The sequence below is a fragment of the Kwoniella bestiolae genome, chromosome 2 (assembly GCF_000512585.2).
Source record: "Kwoniella bestiolae CBS 10118 chromosome 2, complete sequence".
NCBI classification, from domain to species: domain Eukaryota; kingdom Fungi; phylum Basidiomycota; class Tremellomycetes; order Tremellales; family Cryptococcaceae; genus Kwoniella; species Kwoniella bestiolae.
This window is the reverse complement of record NC_089242.1, coordinates 3,418,861-3,438,246: the sequence shown is the minus strand read 5'-3', so window position 1 is coordinate 3,438,246 and position 19,386 is coordinate 3,418,861. Positions and strand designations below refer to the sequence as shown.

Below are 19,386 nucleotides of genomic sequence, written 5' to 3'. Positions count from 1 at the left end.
TGACCGACTCGAAAGACACCTGAACGACAGGATATTCATGCGATGCTCTCACATCTCCAGCTATTTTCAAATCCAACAGCATGAGCTATAGCTCATGAACCCCTAAAACAATGTCATCGCCCTGTCTTCCCGTCACTCCCTCCTCACTGTCAAAACCCCTGCCGAAAGACCCTTTCCCGCCCCGCTCAACTTCACCACCTCTTCCACCTCGCAAGAACGTCGCCGGACTACCACCAACCTATCTGCGACATCTGCGTCGGCTACTTCACCAATGGCTGGAACAGCAGATCCGATCTTCCCAGGATCCCTCCTCACAGGCGGGCAGGAAGCAGGATTTCGCAGAGCAAGAACCTCTGTGGTCGAAAGCTAAAGTGGAGGTTTTAGAAAAAGTTATATGGGAAGGGGCTATCGTCCCTAGATTATCTCGCCAGGATGGGAAGAAAGGAAAAGCACTGCTAGAGCTAGATTGGGCTGAATATACTAGAGGTGCGGTGAAACGCAAGGCTAAATGGAAGGAAAGCCAAGAGAGAAAGATACTCGCCGCTGGAGATGTTGCAGAGAGTACGACAGTCGAGGCAAGTACTAAGGGGCCGAAGAGTGGGAAACAGAGTAGGAAAGGCTCAGTGACTGAGTTTGATCCTGCTGGAAAAGGAAGATTGACGATTCCTGGCTCACCTCTTCCCCCTCAATTCACATCATCTACGCCCTCTCGAAGTAATAGTCGCCCATCATCGGTAGCATCAAGCTCGAACTCAGTCACGGCAACCCCTAATCCCGCTACTCCTTCTCATCCGAAAGGTACAAAGAAAGGAGACGACGAGAGCGGAGATGAAGAGGATATCCCGCTACAAGAATGGTGCCAGATTATCAGGAGTCTGAAAGGCTATACGAAGCTATCTTTACCGAAGAAAGATGAATGGGAAGTTGTGGAAGGTGAGCGACTTCTTTGATCTATGTATTAATATGTTGCTCATACAATGTTCAGATGATTTCCCAAAATACGGTACCATACCACGCGATGTTCCCGGTGCTTTCCCTCAATCATCCTTTTACGAATATCGCTCTTCCTCCGAAGACCAACTTCATCTCACCGCTTCATCCTCCAAGACTAGATTTTCTGATCTTGGTCTCCCTACTCCCACATCATTACCAAATCCACCACAGCTCGACACCGAATTGCTCAAGCCGGTGTTCTGCCTGCATTTCCCTTCTCCTGGTCGCCATCAGGAAGCTAGTAGTAGCACATTGAGACTGAAGCGAGACAACTCTCTCGGCAAGAAATCAGTATCCAGCGTAGATTCCGATGGTGGGAATAAGAAGTGGTGGAGTGGTTCTGGAGGACGATGGAGCGAGATGACTATTGGACCTAAATCAGAGGTTCAACCGGAATTTCACCCTGAAATTGAGTTTGCAGAAGGACAGTTTGCACTGCCGTCGCATGGTTGCGGAAGGGGGACTTGGAGGCAAGGTATGCTGAAGAAGTCGAGCAAGAAGAGGATTAGTGTTTTCAACTCTTTCAGTGGCTCGCCGGAATCGTCAACTTCGTTGCATGAAGATGCCTCCAGCACGACCTCAAGCACAGAAACCGACCAGTCCGCCGAAGGTAATTCTTCGATTTGGTCGGGCACGGAGAAAGGGTTCAGAACGTCCGATAGAGGAGGATTATCGCTCATTATCACTGGTCTAGAAGATGACATACCTAGAAAAGAAGCGGAGCAAGGGGAAATTGGAATCGTTGGAGGGACTTTAGTCGTGAGAGGTGTGCAGGGCGAGGAAGAACAGATTGCATTGCAAAGGGTCTTGCAGCTCTTGGTAAGTAGATTCGAATTCCTTGACAAGGACTTGTTGGGCTTGAGACTGAAGCTTGATGGTTCAGATCTATACTATACAAAGCATGATGGTAGAGCTCGAGCTCCTCGATGCCTTTCGGATACCTCGAGAACCAGACGAACCACCCCTTCCGCCCAAACTCCTACCTGGTACCGCTTCAGTGCCTCATTCACCCACGAAACCTCGTGGATCAGTCGGCCTGCAACGCAAGGGCTCTCACAAAGAAAGGGGAGAAAAGTCCAAAGGTTTCTTCCACCGTTTAGGAAAAGATACAAAACACGTATGGGAGGGGTTTTTGGGTAAACGACGTTCTTCCGTATCACATGAGCAGGGGGCTGTGACAACCACTCAAACAATTAACCAATCTCCCGAACTCCCTATAACGCCTCTAACGGGAGGTATCCCACAATTCGAAGAGAAAGGCGTATCAACCTCAATTGAGTCTTCGACCTCGGGTCTACCTGCAAAGTCACATACGCCTCACCCTACCGAGAGATACATTACTGTTCTGTCCAAGCTTGAACAACAAGTACATTCCACAACGCCTGGTTTGCAGCTTCCGATGCCTCCGTTACTGCTGCGTGTGCGGGAGGAAGATAAGATCAGAAGAGAAAAGGCAAAGCAAGAGGCGAATGAGGAACCTGGTCAGACGGTCGACGGGCTGCCGACTAGTCCATCGCTGTTCTCACCGAGCAAACTTCTCAATAACAACAACAAGACCCTTGATCCCCTACATGGTCGAGCTCTGAATTATAGACTTGGTGGAGATGTGCGTGCTGGTCTAGGTGCACTGTCCAGAGATATCGACAATTTTGAAGGGTGGATACGCCTTCAACGATTGGAATCATTGCGTTCTGTTGGATTAGACACCAGGTTGGACAACGGAGAAAGAGATATTCACATCTGCCAGGCACCTACCCCGTATGCATATCTATACTGGGATGTGGAAAGGGATAAATCAGTTCAACAGATCCTGGATGATCTGAAAGACGAATTGGCGGAAGAGAATATGGTATGCCCAAGACCCGGATGCACAGCTACTTCCGCAGAACATGTAAGGTGGTATATACATGCTGGTAAGAAGGTTCCTTTGAGGGTTGAGAGCTTGGAAGAACAATCGAAAGAAGAGGGCGGCATAGATGTCTGGTCAAAGTGTGCAGAATGCGGCAAATATGGAGAAGCTAGGGAGCTTAACATCAACGCAAAGTGAGTAGATCCATTTGAACCGAAGGAAATATAGGCTGACGTATCATATCCATGTCCAATCAGGTCACACTCTTGGGGTAAACTTCTGGAAATGTGAGTCTGACGGAGTGTGAAAGTGTTGATGATCGCTAATTCTCCACATCAAAAGCCTTATATACACAGATATACTACATCCTTCCACCCCCTGCCCTCACACTTCGTCCACCTCACACTACTTTCGAACCTCTGGACTTGTCGTTTCCCTAAAAGTCGAAGCTGTGTCTATCCTTGATACGCGATTACCCAAGTTGCAAGTGGGTCCCAATGTCACCAAGAGGAAAGGTGGCAAGGAACCTGTCACAACATTTATGACAGGTATTCTTCGGAAGGAGATAGCTCAGGAAAAGGTAGAGGGTCTGAGGAACGAGATAAACCAGTATTTCGAAGGTTTGGAGCGAAGATTGGATATACATGTGAGTCGACTCATTTGTCAAACTGAGGGGGGGACTGACGGTGATTTCAGCGAGATCACGCCTTGAGCAAAGCCGAGTCAGATCAGGAGGGATCACCTACCGCGAACAAGGAGATTAACCAGAAATCATCCTCATTGGACCTCCTGACGGCGGAAATTAGCACGTCCAAGGTGGAACTGCTACAATCACTCGCAGAAACTCAGTCCAGCCAGATCAACAACGTTCGCAGAAAATTTGCACAAAGCATCAAATCCAACAACTCGAAACTCATTGAGTGGCAGAAGAAGCATGCTGTCGGAGAAAGTGATTTCAATGATTCAACGATACCGGTACCAGACTACGCGGATGAGAAGGGATCTTTTGCTCTGCCTGGCAGTGCAGTTCTAGTAAGGCTGGTTGAGCCAGCATCGATCATTGCTTATACCCTGTCGTAAGTGATCTCGACTGTGAATATAGGCAGCTTGCTGACATCCTCGCAGATCGCTGGACTATTTCATCGAGCTTACTAGTACCGCCAAAACGACGGCGGCAACGTCAGATGATGGCCTCTCGACCTCGGCGACTGTGAAAAGCGAAGCGCCCATCGCTGAGAAAAGTAAAACAGACCTAAGTTCCATTGATGGTGCTTGGTCGGTAGAGGTCAAGCGACGCGATACTCCAAGAGATCTGCTAAGCTTACGTACAATCACCAAGAAGAAATCCGAAATACAACTTTCACAGCCACCGAAACACCTTCTAGGCCTATCACTCGCCCCGAATGCCCCCTCATTGGAACTTTCTCTTGAACAGGTTGAAGGCAAAAGTCAATCTTCTGATCGACTCGGGGATCTTGCCAAGACAATCAGCAAAGCTACTGCCCAAGACCCAACTTTGACGTTAAGCTCCCCATCAGGTCTGGCGAAAACTCTAGCAGCGTCAGAGTCGGATACAGATGCGATGCCTCGCGTGCGATCGTCTCCGAGAGGGATGCGCAGATTTACAAGTGATTCAGAAAGAGCAGCTCCTCCATCTGCCTTCCGACCTACTTCTTCTAGAAGCGTTTCTAGCACATCTATCACTCCTTCAACACCTACGTCCTCGCGTCTGGCCACCTCGAGCTCGGCCCAGACTCCTGGAAGCACACAAAAGGAAGGTTGGGGTTCTATGACTTCGACATTCAGTAATTCTTTCAATCAGCTCCTCAAAATCGGAAGCGATGTTGGCGAATCGATCGGATCCATCCGAGTGAGAGGCACCGATAGGTCTCTCTCTTCTCTCATTGGTCCGTTGGGAATGATGGCGACAGCAGATAACTCCCTATCATCGATTGACGACAGACCTCATATACAATTCTCCTATACACTGGGAGACCGCTTGAAGCTTGGATGTACGGTATACTACGCTACGGCTTTCGATTCTTTGCGAAGACGATGCGCCATTGATAGAAGCTTGATTCAGAGTTTGAGTCGTACGAACGCTTGGGATGCTCAGGGCGGAAAGAGTAAAGCTGCTTTCTTCATGACTACCGATAAGAGGTATATCGTCAAGGAGCTGGTGAGCAAGTGGAATGTCAGTGACACGTGAGTCCAGCTTTGTTGTTCATACCCTTTTATACGAAAGCTGATTTGACTGGAATGTCATGTAGCCATGCGTTATTGGACATTGCACCTCATTATTTTGAGCATCTCGCCGGGACGCATAATAAAGCTACATCCTTGGCTAAGATCGTCGGCTTTTATACTGGTGAGTGGAAGTACTGTCCTGACCGCTTCTTAGCTGATCTAATGAGGATAACAGTGAAAATCAATGATCTCAAAACCGGTACTAAGCGTCAAATGGATCTATTGGTCATGGAAAACCTATTCTACAAACAGACTATCTCGCGAACGTATGATCTAAAAGGGATAGAAGGTAGGAAAGTACACAAGTTCAAAACTGTTGAAGGTGATACCAAAGTCGAGATTAAACCTGAGATGACGCTATTCGATGGAGAATGGCTAGAAGGTCTGCAAAGGGGTTTAGTCCTACTTCAACCGCATGCCAAACGTATCCTCCAAGAAGCTATATCACTAGATACCAAATTCCTTTCCTCTCAATCGATTATGGATTACTCGCTTCTGATCGGAGTGGACGAGGGGAAACATGAATTGGTGGTTGGTTTGGTAGATGCTATAGGGAGTTATAATTTGTTCAAGAACATTGAGAGTAGGGGTAAACAGGCGCTGAACAGAGGTGGCGAGGTGACTATTGTGAGTAGTGGTGTAACTTGGGTGTTTCTATGATTTGAGCTGATTAGTGACCGGGAATACTGTAGATTCCCCCTGATCAGTATCGCGATAGATTTGAGCATGCTCTCAAAAATTACTTTATCGTGAGTGCATCCATGACTGGTTAACAAAATGGATGTTGACGTTAGGGTACATTGCTAGGCTTGCCCCGATAAATGGTCGAAACCTTCTAGAAGAAGTGGTTTGAAGAGAACAGTCGGTGTGCCGTCGGTGCTGTAGTGCTACAGTAGCAAATACAGGTAAAATGCTCGAAATGCTGGGACAGGACAGCAAGATTGGAGTGGCACAGCATGCCTACCATCATGATGTTGTATATATTTCTCAACGATGCAATGATTGTATTTCTTAGTCAAACGATAGATAGCGATCCATTAATCCGTATCTATACAGTAACTTGATCTGTTGGTTGTCTTGTTTCATCTTGGTGAGAGGGATCTGACTTGCATGGGCGTGCGGGCATGTTGAACGATGACCGTCGTTGTTTACGATTGAGTCGAGTGAACTCGGCACACAACACACGGTGCACCCTTATCCCAGCCAGTGCTCGAAGGACAACTACAACTTATAATATCTCTTCATCCCTTCTTCGTGTTTGAGATAGATCGATCAATCATGAAGAACAGCATCAACATCTACGCTTACTCGCTCTTGGCCTTATCCTTGCTCTCGCAAGTGTCAGCCAAACAACGTATCTGCGCAGAAGACCCCTTTGTGAGTGATGTCTGCTCCTCCAGCTGGGTATATGATTAGCTTTGATCCGAATGATGTTTCTAATTTATCATATTTGCTATCGGTAGGCGGACCCAGCCCATGATCTCTGCAATCCCTTGAAGTACATTCCTCATCGGGGTGTCAATGTCTTCGCTACCGTCTTGTATTCCATTACCGCTATCGGACTGACGTTCCGTGAGTTCAACGATTCCGATTGGCTTGTACTCCTTTGCTTGCACTGGACGATGTATCTATACAGTGGACTGACTGATCGCCTTGTAATGATATCAGAACACTTCCGCCATCGATGTATGTGGATGCTCGTCCTAACGATCGGAGCGTACGCGGAAGCTGTCGGTCTAGGATTAAGACTCTATTTCAGAGTACACCCTCAACAGCTCGGCGCTTTCATCGGTATGAATACCTTGGTCGTTCTCAGTGTGGGTCGATAGGTCCCATCGCATTCACCATCAGGACACGAGGTGACTAATCTGTGCAACCACCCATCCCCATCACCCACCACCAACCAATCAAATCACCCAACAGCCTTGTTTATTCCTCGCAGCGGATTATGTGCTCTTGGGCAGACTGGTCGCCTACCTGGACGCCGCGAAGCATCTCAAACCTCTCCGACCTGCTCTGGTATCCAGAGTGTTTGTCCTCTCGGATGGTGAGTTGATGCTTGATTCACAATGAACCTCACTCAACGGAGAGGTTCAAAATGACATAAGACATCGTTGATTGATGCATTGCAGTGGTCACTTTCCTCATCCAAGGTATAGGAGCGGGGATGGCTGCCAAAGGCGGTTCGACAAGTGCCAAAGCTGGTGCGAAGCTGTTCTTGGTTGGACTGGCATTGCAATTGGTCAGTTTTGCTTTGTTCACTTGTCTCTGGGGTCTCTTCGGGTACAGAGTGTGAGTGGATCCGGTTTGATTCTCACCACCTCGCTGTTATAAACCACCTCCTGATCTCATAACCTGCAACAGTAAACGCAATGATCCATATCTCTGGAGGTCGCACGGGTGGAAAGTGGTATACTGGGTCTTGGGATTCACCTGTATCTGTTATTTGATCAGGAGTGTACTCCGTACCGTCGAATTGGGTGAAGGGTGAGTACTGTATCGCGCATTTATACCAGATGCATATTTTCCCTAGCCAAGAAAGTCTAATACGGTGTCGAACAGTTTCGGGGGATACCTGTCAACCCACGAACCATACTTTCTCTTACTCGATACCCTCCCGCTCTGGCTGGGCATAACCTCCCTCATGATCTTTTGGCCGGGCAGATACATCAGGCATGGTACGGTATTTCGATCCGTACCCGCATCGGAGACGGGACAAGCTATGCCTTTGGTCAATATCGCGAACAAGTAGATTAAGGAGTCTCGGAACGTCCTCTTGTGATTTAGTATATTATGTCGATAATGAAGACTTGACTTTGTACATAAATAATGATTAGAATGATGACAATGAACTAGTAAGAAATAAGTTATTGAACAGTTGGGTAGGTATGATGAGATAAATGTGAAGAATTGAATTCAAATCAGTAGAATCCCAGATATGCATCTGTACATATATATATATATGTATATGAGCAGCTGCAAACCGTCTATGCAATTCTATCTGACCTGAACCTTGCAAATCATAGATTGCATCCTCAGTGGGCATTATACATTTATCCCAACAATGGTACACTACAAGATGGCATCCTATACTTTCCCGCTCAGCCAATTCGGTCTTTCTACATTCGAGCTCAGTTTTTCGGATCCTTGTCGAGGTTCGAGCATCACTATGGTTAATCGAGCAGTCAGCAACAGCAAATGATCGATTCTATACGGCTGGGTGGTGTACACACGTGATTTCCTATACAAAGCATCGACTGAACCACTCCCTCTTTCAGTCAACACGCGCCGCAAGAACGTCTGAACCGCTTCAAGCTCGTGGAAGTTGAATGGCTATGCCACCCATCTGGTAAGTAATCGTGTTCCATCCAGCGGGATGATCTTGCTTACCTCTTGATATCGTTTGAAATCCATTGCGATCCTTCCTAGCTTATTGTATTTGTCTTGGTTGATAAGCATGATTTCAGGTTCGAGTACCGAAGGACGTGTACTTGGGTTACCGTCGGATGTGAATGTGATACTGGTTTGGTTTCCTAGTATCAGCTTATGAATACAAATCAAGTGTTCAAGGCGACTCACTCAGTCAGGATCAGGCCGAGGAAAGGAAGACATGGTGTGGACGCTTCTCGCAGTCTCGCTCGATAGGCGGCATGATTCTATCATAGCGAGTCCGAGTCAGCTCCGAATCACTTGACGATAAGCCGACGGAGACTCACTTTGGTATGTTCAATCACACCTCGGAGTCGTTCGATGGTGACCTTGTATTTGGTCGGAAGAGCCTAACGACGGATTAGCTAGTGTAACGGTCCCATGGATTTCTCAACTCACATCCCAAGTCTTCTTCAGTCTCATGATCGTACTGCTGTTCAACCCCGCCAGCACCGCAAACATAGTCGAAAAGTTGTTCATCATCAGGCATTTCTGCGAGAGGTAAATCATTAGTCTACGCTTGATTCACGGTGCGACTCGTAGAGGTACTCACATCAGCCAGCTTGATGAAGAATTTGACCAGACTCGCCCGCTTCTTAGCATCCGTTTCATTCAGGATACTATCCGCCACCCAGCCAGTTATCTGATTAGACAGCGTGCTGAGCGCTTTCAACTCCGGTATCGTCTTTTTACCCGTCTGAAGCAGATCTTCAGGAACCACCGCACAGAACATCTTACTCTCCATTATGGTGAATTGCCGAGCCAGTTCAAGGGTATCGAACTCCGTGATGTTAACGTTACCTCCCGCTGCACTTGCTTTCTGAAGGAACGAATGTAGGTTCTTAGATATGACTGGAGTTGGAGGGAGACCACCTGAGATAGTAGGGGGATGTAGCAATCCCGATTGACTGGTACTTCTCATTCTATCCATTGAAACCGGTCTATTGAGGGATGATCGATCCGACACAGCTGACATCGGTCCAGCCAACTTTCGTCGGACAGCATCAACTAATCTGGGACCCATCGCTGGTAAGGTGACGGATACGACGTCCTTGGCGAAGACTTGTAGAGTATCTAGTATAACATCGTCGGTTTCTTCCCTCCAATGTTGGTCAAGCCATGATTTGAGGAAATTGTAGATCCTCAACCTGACGGGGACCACTTTCCTCTCAATCCACATTGCCCTTTCCTTCTCCCCAAAGACCATGGCAGCGGGAGGTTGCAGGTCATACCGAATCATGATAGCCTCAAGAAGTTGAGTGGGTGTGGTGAATAATCGGAAAGTGTAGAAGAAAGTAGCGTTGAATGTTGGATCGACAGGCCCATCATGAGGTGTCATCTTCTCCACTAGAACGGCCAAAGAGGCTCCAACGATAGCACCATCCGAGTTGAAAGCAATCTCGCGAGGGTCGTAGTCATGAGCTACAACCCAGAAACGGACATCGGCGTTGGCGGATGGTGCAGGAGCAGTGGCACTTCGGACAGGAGCAGCGGGGCGGAGGTGCAATTGGTTCTTTATGGGAGGCTCATCTTCGAGAGCGAGTTTGTCCGTTGCATGAGACAAGTCGTGAGTGGTAGTGGGAATTTCAACTTTGAGAGTACCGAAAGTCGGCACGTCGTGAGCTGGCGGAGTTTGCGGAAGAATGGTGTTGAATTCGCTTACGTCGGAGGATCGAATGGAGGTAGGTGCAGTGGAAGTGATGGAGACTTGCGAGCTGGCAGAGGTGTAAGTTGATAGCCTGGAGGAGGCGGATAGAGTACCTTTCGAAGCACGTCTTTGAGGTTCCAGAGGAATGTCGTAATCCGCAGTGAATTTGTCGAGATCTGCTGATCGAGATGGCGATCGATGTTTAATCCTTGGTGGAGCAGGAGAAGTGAGACTTGAAGATCGACTACGAGGACCAGAGCTGTTCGCTTCATTAAGCGCTCTGAGCAGATCATCTGAAGGTCGACGTATCGTCGATATGAGCCCAGGTGTGGTGTGATGCTGTTGCAAGGATGGTCGAGTCTGATGAGGACGTGAGCATGGAACTCGTTAGCGACAATTTGAGATCACTCACGGGCAAGCTGACCGGAGCACCAAGAGTCGGCTGCATGCCAGGACGCATCGTCAAATCTTCATCCTTGCTGAAATCTTGGACCACTTCCTGATCTTCTTCTTCCTCCGTGTCCTCCTCCTCTGCTTCCTCCATGGGAGCTTGCGCTATCGACCCATCTTGTAGATAACGCTTTTGTAGTGTGCTGAGACTGGTGGCCTTCCTGTGTAAGCCGGACAAAGTATGTACACCTCTCGCTCCGACCGGTTTCTCCCGCATGACTAGAGGAGCTTCATGGGTATGTGAAGGGCGAGGAGTTGATTGTCGACCGTGTATATCGCCTTGTCGTGGAGTAGCGTGCAAGTGCACATTCTCATCTTCAGGTAAGCACAGCTTCACCAACCTAACACACTCTTTGCCCGATCGTAAAGTGCCAGTTGCAGATTGGAGCAGACGAGCCTTTTCAGTGTCGTAACTGTCTTCACCAAATTCCGAAAAAGGCGCATTGGCAACTATCTCAGCGCTTTCCACCAATTTCGATGCCACCTCGTATAGTTGATCCTTGGCAATACGAAGTGCTTCTATCTCTCGCGGGCGCTTGTGTCTTACCCCTACATTCCTTCCAACAGCTTCTACGATCGTGAGGAGTTCCCTCACACTATCTATTGTTTCTCTAGTCATTTCTATCAGGTGAGCATGAGAAGATGGATGCGAGCTGATATTGTGAGAATGTATGTGTCCAATGAAGGCGGCAATGATCGATAAGAGGGCGTCTTCAGCATGACCTATGGCCTCATGAACGTCAGCCACAGAGCCGAGTTGACGATTGACAACTGTCGCTTGCGGTGTTGGAACCGGTGTCGTGTCTTCCCAAGGCATGTGACCATCTTCGGAAGAGGCGGCGGTCGCTTGACTGAAAGTACTGTCCATACTTCCCTGAACTCGTCGATCGTGGAACGATCTGGACGTGATGGGGGATGATCGACCGGATCCTTGAGAGAATGTCGCTGACATGGGGGTGCGCATGAGCGAAGGCGATCTCTCGCGACCTGTCTGAGATTTTGATGAAACGATAGACGCCGTGGGTAATGGCGGGGGAGGACTGGCTGCTCTTCTTCTGGCTGCACGAAGATCGCCGATACTTGCTGCTCTGAGGCGGAACGTCTCTTGAAGTCGAGTGTTACCGTTTGAGGGTGTGCTCACTCGGTTTTTACCGATAGTCGATTGCGCTGTGTCATCCGTCGAGCCGGTGGAAGTGTGAGAGGAGGCAGTGGAAGCTGAATCCTTGGCGATCGCAGGACTCCCGACAGTCTCTTCTTGAGGATTCTCCACAAGCGTCACTGTAACTCCGTACTCATTCGCTAAGTGCAAGAATCGCTTGACTGACGCGAACACCCCTCTTGCTGCCTTGGCCAGAGCTTCCAGCTCTTTAGAATTATCTTGATCTTCGGCCCCCTCCAAGCTACCAGCGGTCTTAGCACAACCTACTAATTTGGAGAGTTCCATGAGAACGATCTTTCTCTCCCGAGCGAGGACTGGCCATGAGACCAGTGTAGTTGACTCTTTGCTGAGGCAATCGGTCTGCATGAGTGCTGCTCGAATGGAAGAGATGACACAAGCTGTCGCAGGTTGTATATGCGGTTTGCGGTTCGAGTGAATGGCAGATTCGAGTAGAGAAAGAGATTGGACGATTGGGTGCATGAGGGTCTGGAAAGCGGGGTCGAGATTTGTAGGGTCGTGAGATGTAGCAGGAGAAGGAGTGCTTTGTGATACTGACGTTGACGTAGATGCTCGAGAATGATGCGAGGTAGCTGAGGCATGTCGTGTATGTGATGAATGCGAGTGAGAATGCGCATGAGAGCTATCTCTATGCCTTGCTGTGGGGCTGGTCACTGATGCGTTGCTGGTCGCTGATGATTCGTCACGTCGATGGAATGACTGTATATATAAACGGTCAAATGGGCCCACAACCATTCGAGAGAAGGTGAAATGTCACTCACTCCGTCCCATCCCATCTCTCTAACATAATTGCTAGGGAACCAACCTCTTCTTAACCCTTTGACTGTGTTCTCTTCACTTTCATTCGCCCATCTAGCTGTCCCACTGATCTCCCCATCCCACCAGCCAGTAGCATCTCTGACGTGTACCCTGATGATCTCCCCAGCTTTGAAGCTGAGGTACATGTTCATGTTAGACGCCGAAGTGGAAGCGAGTAGGGAAGGGTCGAAGTCGTGAATGGCTTGAACATGAGTGGGGAGTCGAGTGGGGTTGGTGGGTGATATAGGAGTGGGTGGTGATTGAACTTGTTGGGTTGATGGGCCTGCCTCGGAAGTTGAATGATAGGAAGATGACGAAGGTATACTTTTATGCTGTATCATTTTGGATATATCTGTCTCGGTATATGTGATATGCTATGTTATATGTTCGTTACGTGTATCTGACGAATCGAACGGTGTTGGCGAGAAGAAGATTCACAGGTGATGTCGAATGAAGCGAACCGTGGCCTTGCTGTTGAGTGGGGTATTATCTGGTCATGATCATTTGTCTTCAAACATTTCACTTGTATCCCAAAGTCTGTCTGCAAATGACATCGCCATCAGCGTCTAGTACTCGTTGAACATTGAAATCTTTTGTGGTTGGTCACTTGGCAACAGGTGGGAGGTAGTGCAAGGAACAGAAAAAGAAGGATCCATAGAAACGACTAGCTCACTCGGTTATATCAACAGCTGTTGTTGCACTGCTGAATCAAGTTGATAGGGTCGAATCCACAAGGAACAGATACGAGTTATACTATGAATGATACGATGTATAAGGATGAGTAATATGTATAAGAGAGAGAGAGAGAGACAGAAAGATGATTCAATGATTCAAATGTACGACTAAGGGGAGCATTGAGCATTGGGCGCGTCACAGAGCTTCATCTCATTCGCGTGTGCTTTTCCAGTTTTTCTATTTTCATGGCTTTCTCTGATTCTCTCTCTCGTCATCAACGATCACTACCCTCACTCTCATTTTATGCAGATCAGAGTGCTTCCATGCTGAAGTGAGATGAGATCATATCATACACTTTCGTATTCCTTGTTGTCATAATCATGCCAATGTTGTTACTTTCTCTCTGTTATCTTCATCCCGCTTGTTCGGTTCCCCTATCATATGTCAATGAGCAACACCATATCGATGTTTCAAAATAGGCACGTCTCATAATTGGCATACACACGTCTTCGGAAGATAGTGATAGCGATACTACACTCAGAGGTGATCATGTCAGTCGATCAAGGTGGACGGGTGCATCTCACGAAGTAGCGATGGGAAAGAAGCACTTGACACAAAAATCCTCTTGTTTCATTGTCCTGAACAAGCGCGTTTGCGTCTGCCGTCTCCTCAACGAAATTCACAACCTTCATACATAACAGACACAGCTCAGTGAGGGAGGCTCAGTACCAGGACATATCTTCCGCCGTATCAGCGCCAGACGAATGCATGCCAAATGTCTACCACATATCACTCATCGAGACTGACAAAAGGTACGAGTACATGACATGACACCAGTTCTCGGTCCGATTTTCATCTACGGCCATAGAACCTATAAAACGTCGGGTCCCGTCAGCTCCCCGTAACTAAGCTGGGTATCGCTCGGTTAGTACCAAGGTGGGGGACCACTTGGGAATCCCGGGTGCTGTAGTTTTTGTTGCTACTACTTACTTGGTAGTAGCTGCTCATCATCGTTTATGCCGCTCTCATCACCGTTGGAAGCGAGGTCGAGGGCAGGCCATCACTAAACAAACACCTGATTACGTATTCAGGGTCTTCTTGGTTTGTTTTTTTGGCTCTGAAAAGTCAAAGTCGGCGGCCGCCGATCACATGCTTGGCCCGCCCTCATCAACCTCAACAGGCACAGTTGTTTTGTTTTTCTGGGAATGAGATCCACTCCGGGTCATCAGAGACTGGGATCTACATTCCACAATTGGTGATGGTGATATAGAGAACTGCACTTCTTCCTCAGATTTACCAGACCGCCTCTGTTGAACTACGGAGGCTAGACACTAGACAAGAATACAGTCTTTGCTCAACGTCAACTGCGTTCCCGACCTTACAGGACATCCTTTGGCAGATTGGGTGACATCATCACCAGACCTCACCAGCCGGTCGCTGTCAGAATTGACCTACGCACACACGATAGACCAGGACCATATAATAATCTACCGGATCTCTCATATACCTCAATTCAAGTGATCAGATTAAAGTCAGAGCCATAATGTCACAAAGCACAGCAACGAGCGATACGACCGTCCCCAACCCCAACGGTCAAACAGCAAACACAAACACCAGTACCAACATGACCTCTTCATCAGATCCCAAACCAGCTCAATCTACCTTCATCACCAAATTAGAGAAGACGCTCCACATACCAGCATGGTTCACCCCCTCTTTGACGGATAGGAGACAGTGGAAGAACTTTATCAGATGTATGATTACCACATTCGGAACGATGGTAGTGATGCTTGCTCAGAACTGTACGTTGATCTTTCCTTTAAACCAGCATCATGAGGGCTGACTTGTGCTATTGTGTAGCGTTAAACAAGCTTGGACAAGCCGCTTTCTTCGGAGCTCTGATGAGTCAGATGTTACCTCCCTATATGGCTTTGAGCATATACCTCTTCGCCCTTCTCACGTTGATTGTTGGATTATGTTTCGGTTGGGCATGGGGGGTCGCCGCCATGGCTTCTGCGCTGAGAGCGAGGGATCAAGTGTTGTACAAACAGCAGGTACAGAGGGAGCAATCTGGGTGAGTGATATGCTCTCTCACTGTGTTGGATAGGTTAGGGATGTAGCTGACAGTGATGCAGGTACGACACGACCGCTAACATCGAGGCTCAATGTGAGTATCCAACAGGGATTGCGATGGCATATCTGACTTTCTGCTAATTTTCTGAACATGGTCTCAGATCAAGCGTCTATCTTCCGTGGAGCTTTCCTTGATCCTGCATCGTCCGCTGTGTATGGTATTTTTCTCTTTATCGGATGTTACTTTTTGGGTTTCGTCAGGGCTACCAGGCCTAGATTGTGAGTTGTCTTTGACCTCGAGCATAATCTGACAAGGTTTGTATAGGACGCTGGGTTGCATATTCGGTACTATAATCATGGATTGTGAGTATACTCTGATATGTCACCTATCGCAAACTTAGCTCGTCACTCACCTTTCTCATTCCTAGTGATGTGTTCTTTCGGTCCATTGTTTCCCATCCCCGAGTATACATTGGCAGTAAGTCGCCCCAGCGTTCGTGTATGGTGGTTGAACGCTGACTGTCCACCTAGAAACAACTCCTCATCCCCGCAGCAACTTTCATCGCCATCGCCATCGCAGCTATATTCCTCGTGTTCCCACAGACATTGAATCACATCATGTTGGACGCAGTGACGACGAAAATGCTCGGGCCCACCATCAAACTGCTGAAACTGCAAGATCAAGTGGTCCATACGTCTCCCAAGGATACTGAGAAATGGCACGAGCTGGCTACTCAGTCGTTCGCGCTTCGAGCAGGTCATATAGCCGGAGTTACAGCTTTGGAGGGACAGACCGCCCTTCTTCAATTGGAAATTACCAGAGGTCAGATAGGCCCGGGGGATCTGCAAAAGGTCTTTGCGAAAGTCAAGAATCTCGGTTTGAGGGCTTATGGGCTGGCCAGCTTCTCGGTGAGGACCTTCACATCTTATACGGGCGAGAGACGAGAGCGCTGACCGGAGTTGAAATTTCAGATGATCATTGATGAACAACATCGTTCGGTCAAGATTGTCCTCGAAGAGACACCCGCTCATTCGGTCGTAAGGGCCAAAGCGCATTATGATAGAATGGAACAGCACATCGATGAAACCCACAGCTTGGCTGGGTTGTTACCCATCTTGGCTGACTCGACATCTGATCTCAGACAAACGTCCGTAAAAGCATTAGAGGATATCTCAGAATGGCTGTTATTGGTGAACCACACGAGATGGAAGAAGAAACCTTCCTCTGCGCCTGAGATCGACCAACGAGAAAGGAATCTGGCAGCTGTTCAAGACGCCCTCAAAGGGTTCAGGGAAAGCAAACATTTCGCAATGCTCGAACCATACAAAGACAGCTTTGATCCCAAGACCGGGGAGTTGAAAGCTCATCTGACAGAGTCATATCGATATTCCTCAAGAGACCTCTTCAGGTGTTTCGTCTTCACCTCGAGTCTCATTGCCTTCACCATCGACTTGATCGAACTTCTTGAACTACTCCTACAGATTGAAAGGGCCAACCCCAAGAGTAAGATCCAGTTGCCAAATGCATTTACCAAGAACGTGGTCAAGTCGGCGAACGAGAGGGAGGGAGGCAATCCCCTGGATATGGGCACGAACGATAATTCAAGTTTGGACGTGATTGCTCGGGTGGAGGAGGATGATCACGATGAAGAGAGGAGTGAGACTAGTACGGCTGTCGAGAAGAAGGGCGATGCGAAAAAAGAGAAAAAGGCGAAAATTCATGGTAAGTTGCCTTGAAGCATCGCTCATCAACTCAAATGGTGCGGGATACCGAATGGTGCTGACATGCGTCCAAAGCCAAGGATCCGGATGCCGAAGATCCTCGAAACGCTTTCCAGCGATTTGGCAGGTCGATATATCATATCTGGCAAGGACTAACAGGAGCTTCTGGGTTGTTTGCCTTGAAATACGCATTAGTCTCGGTGGCTCTTTGGATCCCTGCCGTTTGTCCTTCTTCAGCTTACTTCACATATACCAATCGGTCAGTCCACCTTATTTGTCTCGTTGTCAAAGCAAGGCTGATGAAATTGTCAATATAGTGGGCTGTGGGCTTTGATCATGTCTCAGACGGGATTAGGCGTATTTACAGGTGAACAGATCCAGCAATTCATATTGAGAATGGTGAGTGCTGTAGCTATAGATCGGGATGGAAACTGATTTTTCTTGGTTGGTGAAGGGCGGAACGATCGCTGGACTGGTGCTTGGTATGCTGGCTTGGTACATCGGTTCAGGGCACGGTACGGGTAATGCCTACGGCGTTGCTGCTGCTACGGTAAGTCTCGGACATTCACCCTCTCGCTGGCTCATAGTGCTCTATAACTGATTAATCAACCAAACAACAGATGGTTCTGGTTGCTCCATGTCTGTTTATCCGAATTGCAGTACCAATGGACAAAGCAGCCTTCTTCCTGATGACTAATGTGACTTTGGTGGTGAGTACCTACGGTATCTGACTGCATCTCTTTGATTCGAAGCTTATATTTGTGAATCTACTCAAAGTTCGTTGTGGGGTATTCTTGGGTCGACGAACATACTTACCAAACTGCCAATCAAGGTTCGGGAGCTGGTTTAGCAGGTAGACGAGCTTTATTAGTCATCATTGGTCAGTCCTGTCCCTCTTTGTATGTTGGAAAAGATGACTGACAAGTCCTCTGATTCAATTTGTAGGTTTCGTCGCAGCGTTCATCATCATGTTATTCCCTCGACCAGTCTCTGCTAGAGCTCTGTTTCGTAAAAAGCTAGCCAAGAATATGGCGGACATTGGCGATCTGTACGGTAAAGTGGTTACTGGCATTGAAGGTGAATTGGACCATGAGGATGGCGAGATAAAGGGAGAAGATAAAGGCAAGATCGCAGAGGTGAGGAGGGAGAGATACAAAGGTGGTTTCATGAAGGTGCTTGTGCGTGGTCTTCCTGAACAGATTGGTACATAACACAGACTTCGAAAGCTGATCTAGGGGATGGGGCGTACAGGGAAGGATCATGGCTATGCACCCTCAACTTGATTTTGCTCGGTGAGTCTTGGAGTAAGGATTTGGGACCAAGTGCTTGCTCACTGAGCTGACCAATGTATTTTGAACAGTCTTGAACCTGGTTTGAGGTGAGTCGTGCTATCTTCCATTAGCATATAGGCTTTATTTTGATGACTTTTCACTTATCATAGAGGACCTTGGCCGAAAGAGAAATACCAGGCATTGTACAAATCTCAAAGTCAAATCTTATCTACCCTCGCTTTGCTTTCCAGTGCATATTCCAGGATGGACGTGAAATGGTGTAAGAGGTTGGCGAGTCGATCGGAATTGATGCATCCTGCTTTTGTAAGTGATACAACCCAGTACACACAGGGATGATAAGGCTAATTCGACTGGTAGATTGCCGATTGTCTTTCGATGTTCTCGATCTTACAACAATCTTTACGTACTGGCGAGCCTTTGCCACCTATGATACCTATATTTGAAAGATTGGCCATCCATCGATGCGCTTTCCGAGGCGTTCATACACCTAAGAGTGTGGCAGGCGAAGGGTCAGGTGAAAAGCACTTGAACGGAACGGATCATTCTGAAAAGTCGAATGACACTGAGAATGAGAATGACGGATCGCTCGAGGATGGTATGGAGATGGCTACGAGGGATGCTGAGAATGTCTTGAGGGGAACCATCACGTGGGAGACGATACATGTGAGTACATCGCCGTTCTTAGTGATGTCCTTGCCATACTGATTAGTGGAACGGATGTGTCACAACGCAGGACGAACAAATAGCATTATTCGCTACTGCCAACATAGCATTAGTGCACATCGCAGTAGGATTGAACGAGATGTTCAACATAGTCAGAAGTCTAGTTGGCGAAAAGGAACTGCAGGGGCTGGATAGAGCTTCGGAGAGATGGGCTAGAGGTGAATTAGGATTGGGTGCAAGGGTCTGATAAGCTTGTGATGTTGGTTTTGGGCCATTGGAAGCTTAATTCAATCTGTGTCTGTAGGATGGACGTTGCCTGCTATGTGATGTGTATCAGGTATACATTCCGAGTTTATTGACATGTTTGTAT

At 47.9% G+C, this 19,386-nt stretch overlaps 4 protein-coding genes and 1 non-coding gene across 5 annotated transcripts; 4 read left to right on the top strand and 1 right to left on the bottom strand.

Annotated features, from left to right (window-relative positions):
- Positions 1–110: 110 nt before the first annotated feature.
- I302_104428 (uncharacterized protein) lies at positions 111–5,974 on the top strand (the record flags this gene model as incomplete). The annotated part of the gene is made up of 11 exons (XM_065869866.1): positions 111–933; positions 986–1,812; positions 1,877–3,036; positions 3,100–3,129; positions 3,185–3,488; positions 3,539–3,918; positions 3,968–5,047; positions 5,113–5,210; positions 5,265–5,716; positions 5,782–5,838; positions 5,897–5,974. 11 exons carry the CDS (start codon positions 111–113, stop codon positions 5,972–5,974), a joined length of 5,289 nt encoding a protein of 1,762 aa, XP_065725938.1.
- A 393-nt stretch (positions 5,975–6,367) lies between these two features.
- Positions 6,368–7,841, top strand: I302_104427 (uncharacterized protein; the record flags this gene model as incomplete). The annotated part of the gene is made up of 7 exons (XM_019189784.1): positions 6,368–6,466; positions 6,553–6,661; positions 6,758–6,906; positions 7,013–7,136; positions 7,222–7,381; positions 7,454–7,576; positions 7,652–7,841. The coding sequence occupies 7 exons, from the start codon at positions 6,368–6,370 to the stop codon at positions 7,839–7,841; spliced, it is 954 nt and encodes a 317-aa protein (XP_019049346.1).
- A 335-nt stretch (positions 7,842–8,176) lies between these two features.
- On the bottom strand, positions 8,177–12,932 carry I302_104426 (uncharacterized protein; the record flags this gene model as incomplete). The annotated part of the gene is made up of 10 exons (XM_065869865.1): positions 8,177–8,256; positions 8,323–8,422; positions 8,480–8,609; positions 8,669–8,745; positions 8,806–8,868; positions 8,918–9,010; positions 9,072–10,526; positions 10,591–12,492; positions 12,555–12,610; positions 12,659–12,932. The coding sequence occupies 10 exons, from the start codon at positions 12,930–12,932 to the stop codon at positions 8,177–8,179; spliced, it is 4,230 nt and encodes a 1,409-aa protein (XP_065725937.1).
- Positions 12,933–14,123: 1,191 nt separating this feature from the next.
- I302_104425 lies at positions 14,124–14,238 on the top strand. Its single transcript, XR_002022022.2, has one exon. It is a non-coding gene; the product is annotated as a 5S ribosomal RNA (ribosomal RNA).
- A 571-nt stretch (positions 14,239–14,809) lies between these two features.
- I302_104424 (uncharacterized protein) lies at positions 14,810–19,263 on the top strand (the record flags this gene model as incomplete). The annotated part of the gene is made up of 19 exons (XM_019189782.1): positions 14,810–15,068; positions 15,127–15,340; positions 15,402–15,433; positions 15,501–15,618; positions 15,665–15,702; positions 15,768–15,817; positions 15,871–16,248; positions 16,312–17,062; positions 17,137–17,320; positions 17,379–17,460; positions 17,516–17,611; positions 17,682–17,771; positions 17,839–17,941; positions 18,007–18,239; positions 18,313–18,353; positions 18,422–18,439; positions 18,503–18,656; positions 18,711–19,016; positions 19,087–19,263. 19 exons carry the CDS (start codon positions 14,810–14,812, stop codon positions 19,261–19,263), a joined length of 3,324 nt encoding a protein of 1,107 aa, XP_019049344.1.
- Between the last annotated feature and the right edge of the window lie 123 nt (positions 19,264–19,386).